The sequence below is a fragment of the Hippichthys cyanospilos genome, chromosome 2 (genome assembly GCF_059441005.1).
Source record: "Hippichthys cyanospilos isolate Australia breed blue-spotted pipefish chromosome 2, RoL_Hcya_1.0, whole genome shotgun sequence".
Lineage (NCBI taxonomy): Eukaryota > Metazoa > Chordata > Actinopteri > Syngnathiformes > Syngnathidae > Hippichthys > Hippichthys cyanospilos.
The window spans coordinates 16,927,742-16,936,776 of NC_142370.1; the positions used below are offsets into that span (position 1 = coordinate 16,927,742).

The 9,035-nt window shown below is 40.2% G+C and overlaps 1 protein-coding gene across 3 annotated transcripts; it reads left to right on the forward strand.

Annotated features, from left to right (window-relative positions):
- Positions 1 to 1,245: 1,245 nt before the first annotated feature.
- tmem81 (transmembrane protein 81) lies at positions 1,246 to 7,569 on the forward strand. Of its 3 annotated transcripts, none has more exons than XM_088437376.1 (6): positions 1,246 to 1,394; positions 3,119 to 3,344; positions 3,415 to 3,560; positions 5,688 to 5,803; positions 5,882 to 6,057; positions 7,365 to 7,569. In XM_088437376.1, the coding sequence occupies exons 2-6, from the start codon at positions 3,135 to 3,137 to the stop codon at positions 7,500 to 7,502; spliced, it is 786 nt and encodes a 261-aa protein (XP_088293502.1). In that variant the 5' UTR covers positions 1,246 to 1,394; positions 3,119 to 3,134; the 3' UTR covers positions 7,503 to 7,569. The 3 variants fall into 3 exon arrangements, with proteins under 3 accessions (XP_088293502.1, XP_088293510.1, XP_088293492.1); XM_088437384.1 differs by having other exon boundaries at positions 1,277 to 1,394; positions 3,185 to 3,344; XM_088437366.1 differs by lacking the exon at positions 1,246 to 1,394 and adding an exon at positions 1,483 to 2,398 and having other exon boundaries at positions 3,185 to 3,344.
- Positions 7,570 to 9,035: the final 1,466 nt, after the last annotated feature.

Here is a 9,035-nt window from a genome sequence, read left to right on the forward strand (position 1 = left end):
CATGCACCCAGTCACCTTGTCAGCCTGCTGGATACAGACAACAGGGTCTTGTTGCTCAGATCTTATTTCCATTGTTGACAGTCAAGGAAAGAGATGGAAATGGGGGTGACATCACACAAAATCAGAATAACTCATCGGGTCTCTATTTCAGAAGTTCACTCAATCCATCCATGCATCCATTTACATCACAGACTCTACTTGTTTTTCAATCACACAAATATAAATAACATGTTCCTATTTGAAACAAAAAGTAAAGCACAGACATTTGTTGTTTAGAATCACAGAAATTCATCATTTTTTTATTTTTTTCTTGGTGACTTGTCTTCGCTATATGTAGGATACTTGGTGCAACCTAACCATTCAAACTCAAACACCTGTTATGACCCGCGGGTCATGTGTTATTTTTGTAAGTGTTCTCTCCTTGGTTCGTGTGTGTGTGTGTGTGTGTGTGTGTGTGCCTTTTGTTGGAGTCAATTGTGTGAAGGTGGTGTCCTCCCATTGGCTGTCTCTCTCTCTCTCTCTCTCTCTCTCTCTCTCTCTCTGTGAAGAATCTGTAAATAAAGAATCTGTAAATAAAGCAGTAGTAAGAGGGAGACTCTCAATGAAATCCAAACACATTACATTACCATATGGCTTAATTATTGCTAACGCAGTTTATAGAGTACTATGCACATTGGCTCTCCAACTGGCAACTCTGCTATTCACTTTCTGTTGTTTCGTTCTTCCTTTGTTGCCTGGTGTTACAGTGTCTTGTACAGTGGCCGAGAGCCCTCAATGCTGCAAATAAGAAAAACGCTGCAAATAAAACGAAACAGCGCTGCAAAAAAAAAAAAAAAAACGCTGCAGATAAAAAGAAACTTGGTCTTGAGCTGGGGTGAATTAGATTATGTAAAATAACATAAAAAAAAATCCATGCATGCCTTTTTCTTTCGTAAACCTATCCTAGTTCACCAGTCAGAGGATTCCACTAGATGCGGTAGTGTCACAAAGCAGCAGGATTTGGGAGAGAGAGAAAAAAAGTGTGTTTGTCTGACACCCATCGGACAGACGACAAACTGCAAGTCAAATTAATTAACAACAAGCGAGATATTTAACAATGTAAAGCAATGGCCTAAGTAAATACCTTAAGCAACATAGACAACACGTGTAAAAGGGATGTTTTACGACATATTTTACTTTATTTAATAATACTGAGTGTCATGTTTAATTAAATAGCTGCAGAGGCAATGACGCGTGCATTTTCAAGCAGGCGTAAAGGTGCGCGTCACATACATTTAATGACGTTGTGAAACGCTTTTAGTTATTTGAATATCCTCGACCACCATGTGTGCGCCGATATTAGCGCGACTCGTTTAGAGCATGTGGGTAGGAACTGCCATTCTTAAGTAGATCAGGTATTTGTACTTTTTTCCTTTATATATATTTTTTTCGCTTCACTCTGAAATCGACTGCCCCCCCCCCCCCCCCCCCCCATAACGATACGCCGTTCTTAAACCCAGTAGCCTATTCGTAAAATATCAAGTAAACTCATTGACGAAAGGCTGCAGATGGAAGAGAAAAACCGGGACACCGGCAATTATTAGGAACGTGAAAAGCGTTTACAAATATGTTGTAGTATGCATCAACAAATGTAGATGAAAAAGAAGTACTCTACACACTACTGTCTCAAACTTTAAGAGCAAAATGACATCATTATAGGGCAGTCCTGCCTGCCTATACTTATTAAGACCCCCTCCCAAGACCGGTATAATGCATGTTCAAGGGTCGGCAACCCAAAATGTTGAAAGAGCCATATTGGACCAAAAAAAAAAACAAACAAAAAATAAATGTGTCTGGAGCCGCAAAAAAATGAAAAGTCTTATAATGAAGGCAACACATGGTGTATCTATAATAGCTATATTAGCCTACTATCACGATTAAGTTAACTACGAATACATAATGAGGCTTCATGGTTAAATGTTTATTTTTCCTGCATTGCATTCTGTCGATCGAAAATGACGCACAACATGACTACTCTGTTGTGCGATGCCGCTTCAAGTTGAACTTCATTACAATATTAATGAATTATGTTTCATTGCTTTGATGAAATTAAATAAAGCAGATTTTTGAAGTCTTTATTTGTGATGATTCAAAAAAACAAATGGAACGTGCATAACGTGCCCCTTATCTGAGCGATAGAGTGCAATAAAGCGCAGCCTGTATTTATAAACATAAAACATCGGCCACATACCTGCATAAACGCACAGTCTGTTTAATATCGATCACATCACACATCACAGGCAATTGAGTATGCTGGCGCTGAATTAATGTCCTTGATTCGTTAATAGGTCATGTTGCCTGCCATTTCAAGCGTTTTTTCCTTCACTGTCTTGGCGGAGAGAGGCGTCTTTTTTTTATTGTGTGTGTGTATTAATGTATCCCTGTTTTGATTATGAAGTCTCTGATATGTTGATTGACTGCATGTAGTCACCATCTGTGAACGGTTTGCCACGTTTTATTATCCCCCGGGTTGCAACGAAACTTGCAGGAGTCGTGGAGTTTGGAGATGCAATCCACTTGTTAAAAAATATTTCGTGTCGCAGGCTACGACGTAATTCTTCGTTGACAGAAATGCTGAAATGAAATATTTATTCTACACATCTTTACAGGATTGGAAAATGTTAAGAATGTTTTTGTCATGTTTTCCCCCTACAGAAACCATATAAAGACGAAAAAAAATATTTCTCTCCCTCATCCTTTTCCATTTTCAAACATTTTTGAAAAAGCTCCAGGGAGCCACTAGGACAGCGCTAAAAAGCCGCTCGTTTTTATTAACTAGCAGCTAGTTAATAAAAAGGACCAAATGATCAAAACAGGCATTGTGTGATTACAAAGTAAATGAATGAAATACATAAATTTTTCACTTTTGTACCTTCAGATTCTGCATTTTTATAATGTAAAAGGTTAATCAGACTGGCTACTACTTTGGAGCAAGTCTCCATTCTTCCACGTAAGAGTAGATTTGAAGCACTTTTGCAACCTCTACTAAGTGCTTTGTACTAATTTGTCATTAGCTCCTGTCAAAACAGGTGCATGCAAAATTGGTACGGTTGATAAATGTATTTTCATTCAATTCTAGGAGATTCTTCAGCACAATGGATCGAAAGCTGTTTCTCCTCTTTGTTGTCTTCCATATCCAAATTAGCTCTGCCAACATAGAGAAGGTCCAGGTGCAAGTGGTCACTGACAGCACGCCTTGTAGTGTCACATGTGGCACGGGCACGAAGGTCCAAACGGTTTGCATCATGAAAGATGGCGAGAAGGCCTTGGAGGAGACAAAAATTGCGGGTACCCAAGGAGATGAGGTACTGTGCCACACGGCCAATGGAGTGTCAACGTTCCAGTGCCGAGCATTATGGCGTGCTTGTATTCCAGGCAGTGGAACAGTGCCACAAAGTAAAAGTCAAGTGTCGAGAGTCATGGCAGTGTGGACTCAAGACTGTCACTGTGACAGCAGGAGAGCGACTGAAGCTGGACTGTCTGGAGGAAAACATGAACCTGAAGGAGAGGCTCTCATGGAGGTGAGCAGTGATTCTCAATCACCTTATTTTGTCATGAACGTTTACCAGATATGCCATGAATGCAGTATCTCCCAATAGTATTTATACACTCCTCACTATGTATCTTGATTAATGCCAGAAATGCATATTGGCAATCACAAGATGGCAGAAGGTACACATTACCTGTGACTCACATTTGTACGCCAATAAAACGTGACATTTAAATGTGTGTGTGTGTGTGTGTGTGTTTTTTAAACTGAAATCTGACTTAAAATGTAACTGAGATTTTAGACAACTCTCTCCTCATGAATTTTAGTCAATGAGGCAGAGTGGCATCAGAACCACAGGACTGATGTTGCAGCCTTAAACAGCACATTGAGTCAGGCTGGTGTGTTAAAAAGTGATTACTAGGAACAGCCCCTGTGGAGATATTCTCATACCAAGGCATTCGTATTCATATGTTATTTGGTATGGTAAGGTTTGCCTGAATTCTAATGTTTACAATAACTAGTCATGCTAACGGATCATCGATCATCTTGCATAGTCATGAAACTTGTGCTGTGAGCAGATCCCACCACGCCACCCATGCACCTTCTTCTCTTCCTTCTATTATTTACGACTGGCAAACAAACCATCGATTTCCTTTTTGTCCCAATTTTATCCACGACTAATATGAACCAGAAACTCGCTGGGGTGCACACAAGACACAAACTGACATCCAAACGTGATTTGAATTACGTTGGTGATAGTTTTCTATGGCGTTATATTTGTGCCACAATTACGCACGCGCGGAAAAAAAAAAATGAGCGGAGAAAATCAAACTGAGCGAGCGAAAACAGATTTTGAGAGCAAGAAAAAAACTATTGAGCGCGTAATGATAAGAGTTTGAGCGCGCGCCGATTGAGTTTGAACACAGAAAAAGAAATTGCTCGCTCAAAATTCCTATTTGCTCGCTCGGGATAGCCCTCTCTCGCTCAACATCTCGCTCGCGATACTCCTCCCTCCCTCGCTCAACATCGCGTTTGCTCAACATCGAGCTCTCGCTCGCTCGAGTCGTCCTCTGCGCTCGCTCAGTTCTGTTCACGCGTTACGTTTGTGCCACAAAACCAGCCAATCAGAGCTTGTTAAAGCACATTGATTGACAGCTTGGTATCCAATGAGATTGCTTGTTGTGTTCACCCGGAACGAGCAAACGAGAGTGCGTCACATCGACGTAGGCGGGAGGGGCAGGCTTATATTATTAAAGTACAAAAACTAACAAGGTATTTCCGTCAAATGATACAATACAGTAATAATAATAATATTAAAAGTAATTCTCCAGCCCAAGTCCGTGTTGACGCACTCTCGTTTGCCCTTTTCGGGTGAACACAGGGCAAACGAGAGTGCGTCAACGGATAGCGTACAAGCAATCTCATTGGATACTAAGCTGTGTCAATCAAAGTGCTTTTACAAGCTCTGATTGGCTGGTTTTGTGGCACAAACGTAACACGTGAACAGAACTGAGCGAGCGCAGAGGACGAGTCGAGCGAGCGAGAGCTCAATGTTGAGCAAACGCAAAGTTGAGCGAGGGAGGGAGGAGTATCGCGAGCGAGAGCGAGATGTTGAGCGAGAGAGGGCTATCCCGAGCGAGCAAAGAGGAATTTTGAGCGAGCAATTTCTTTTTCTGTGTTCAAACTCAATCGGCGCGCGCTCAAACTCTTATCATTACGCGCTCAATAGTTTTTTTCTTGCTCTCAAAATCTGTTTTCGCTCGCTCAGTTTGATTTTCTCCGCTCATTTTTTTTTTTCCGCGCGTGCGTAATTGTGGCACAAATATAACGCCATAGTTTTCCTCCTTTGCTTTCCGTAGCTAAAGGAAAATGACTGCCCCCATCTGGATGGCACCCTCCATGTAATATAAATTGTGATTACTGGCACACCCCATGTCATATAAATAGCGATTACTGGACCTACGAATATATATAAAAAATAAGTTGGTTGGATAGAACAGATTTATTTTCACCTTATTGAAATTTATAGTGGGTTTTCAAAATGAATAACGGCCTAAATATTACACACTGTCACTTGAAGTGCCCATGCCGCTAATGTGACCCAAGTTTATTTGTATTAATAAATAATGCCAGGTTACTTATTGTGTTCTCTCATCAGGGTGGCATGGCACCTCGCCTCAGGGGTGATCAGCTCTGATGACACGCTTTTCGCCTACTGGGAAGGTCCGGGGCTGTACGAGGTCATTCTGGACCCAGTCAAGGAAGAGCATGCAGGTGAAGGCGGTGTCAGTACTGTGAAACCTCCTGTGATGACTTCAGAATATGCCTAAGGGTTGCTTTTGTATCCACCAGGAACATACCGGTGTGATGTGCTTGATGCCAATTTCAGAAGGTTGAAAACAGTTTACCTGGGTGTTCGAGTGCTGCCAGAAGGATTCATAAATTTGGACTACGACCACGCTCAGAGAGAGTGGGAGGAGCATAATGTGTCAGCATTACATTATTCTTGGATTATCTGGCTTTACATAGTAAGGCCCGCTTCAGCAACTAATGGTTTGAGATCATAACATGTGGCAGTGATCTTTTTACATGATTTACATGAGACTTGATCCCTCACAAGATTAACTCCGCCAGAAAAGATTAACTCACAAGATTAACTCCACCAGACATTACATTTTTGCAAAATTTGTAAAATACACTATTTTTTTTTCTTTTTATTGAGCAGACTGCAAGATAATTAACAATCTAGCATACAAACATAAGTTCAAACACAAACATCCTGTATTTCTCCCGGAGAGCTGCAGCGATTGTGTATTTTGGTATTCAGATAAAAATGAAAGAAATGTGCTCAGTTGCTGCCAGTAGCTAATTTATGCTAGTTCATGTCGGAGTAATTTTTGTCATGGTCAGGTATGTTTCAAAGTTCTAACCACAGTTGGCGATGTGTTTTATTCCCCTGCGGAACATTAGCAAACATCACATTTTCCTGTGTACAATATTTCTAAAATAACAACCACGGGGGAAAAGATCTCGTATTTTTCAGGGCACAGAAATCTTGTGTGTGTGTGTATGTATGTGTGTGTGTGTGTGTGTGTGTGTGTGTGTGACAATCATTTTGATGAGTCACAATTGACAACGCTTTTTGGAAAGCGTGCAGCCCATCACATCTGTAAAGGTATCACAACAAATGATAAAAAGAACACGCTGCCTAAAGTAAAAACATGGGGGTTGTAGTATGAGGCTGCTTTACTTCCTCGGGAAAAGACAACTTGCTGCGAATGAAATGAATTCTGCTAGAAGCTCGTGGGAGAATGTTTGGCCATTGGTTAGTGCCCTCAAACTCTAGCATTCTTGGATCATGCAGTACAACAACCTTCAAAACACACCAGTGAGTCCACCTCAGAATGGCTCCAAAAAAATGCTTTGGAGTGGCTAAATCAATGTTGAAATTTAAAGTCAATTAAGATGCTGTGGTGTGACCTTAAATGAGCAGTTGATGCTCGATAAGCCTCCCAATTTGGCAGAGTTAAAAAAAATCTACAAAAAAAAAAGAGTGGTCCAATATTCCTTCACAGTGGTGTGAATGACTCATCCTCAGAGAATGCATTTTAAAAATAACTGGGTTTTCTCATTGTTGTATGAATATTGTTTTGATTAGATAAATCATTTTTGATAATCCAAAAAAAAACCCAAATCAGGAAAGGGGCAAATACTGTTGTAATTCAAAACACTGTTCAGTACATACGGTATTTTTATTCTGTATGGGTTTAATATTTTTTGTGAGCCTTTTAGTGCTTTATCTGATTCACTTTGTTGCTTGTGTGTTATAACACAGATGCTGACCTTTCTGAGTCTCCTCAACGTGGGAGTTGTTCTCTTCCTGGTGGTGAAGATGCTGAAGAACATGAAGATGAGTGGCTCCTGTATGATTCCCGAGGAGACAACCTGCCCTGAAACTACGACACAACTTTGACATTTCCTACTGGTTATTTGGCCATTTTCATGGCGACAATGAAGAGTAAATTTTGTGTGGCATCTCATTTTCTAATGTCTGTCTGTTCACATACTCCTCGGGCACATGTGTGATGACAGGGTTGCACTATAGAGCATATTCAATAATGTGGTGCTGGTACGTTTCAAACAATCAACTACATCTTTTTTTTTAAGCGATAGGCCCTCCAGCCAACACTTTTGGTGTACAAGTGTCAAGATCATTGATTCAACTCATCTTTTTTAACATGTTTATCAGTGACTACATGTTTACAAGGTATTACAAGAGTGACCCTTAACATTTCTCAGACATGTTTCCTGTAAAGTGTACTTTCAAATTCAATGTACAAATGTCAACTGCGAGCAGCAACACAAATACAATTCCGTCAAAAAGCCAACAGATGGCAGTGCTTGCTTTTATGAAGTCAGGTCCCCCACACCCACTGATCAAAAACAATTCGTTGGTTTCTAATCATTCTCGATAAAGAAAAAAAAAAAGAAGAAATTTGTCAAAACGGGGTACTTGTAAGTCAAGGTATGCAAACTCCACACAGGAAGGCCAGGGCGAGGAGAATTTGAACTAGTTCGCTGAACTGTGTGGCGGACATCTGAACCACTACTCCACCGAGCTACCTCAGACAAGGATAACAGGACCAAATCACAATATTAAACAACTCTCAAACGTGACATAGTTTGAATTATGGGCTTTTTTTTTATTGAACACATACTAATGAGCAACGGAAGCCATGATTTAATTTATATGTTTAATTGTACCTTGTGCCATCTAATAGAAAAGTTTTAATTGTTTTCTCTGTCACGACTCATCGCCGGCAGAGATAATACAAACCAAGCTATATTTGTATAACAAAACCACACTGTTCACATTTGTAATAGTAATTTTCGGCCAGGCATACTAAAGGGCCACTGCAAGATTTGAGAGTTTTTCATTACAGACAGCAGGAGGCGCTGCTTTACCATTGTCCGTCACTATAACTAGACCTACGATTATATTTAAAACATACTGTTGGTCGTAATAAACATTTATTTACAAGTTTTTGAAATGTATAATCACTTATTTTTTTTCCATTTAAATAGTGTCCCTTTAAGTGAAATGGGATTATTGCTCGCGGAAGCCCTGAAGATCTCAGGGCACCCACAATTGTTCTATGGCAGTCTGTTTGCGTGTAACCGACCTAACCCATGCTGGGAAATAAATACACATTTTAAGAACCATGAAATTCGACATCAGTGGCAATTGCTCTCGAAGACTGCAGGGAAATTCTCATATTGTCATATTGTATTGTATTGTAAATAATATGCACTGTTAAGAGTTTATGGATGTATGTATGTAATTGATACCAGTGGTGGGCCGTGACTTTCACACGTACGCCTTCTGTGATGTCACTCTCGAATAAATACCTCTTATGTGTACATGTACATGTACGCAATACTGGACTACACAGGCTATTCCCGGGAGCATTTAAATGTCAGTAAACCCGCATCAGAAATTAAAACT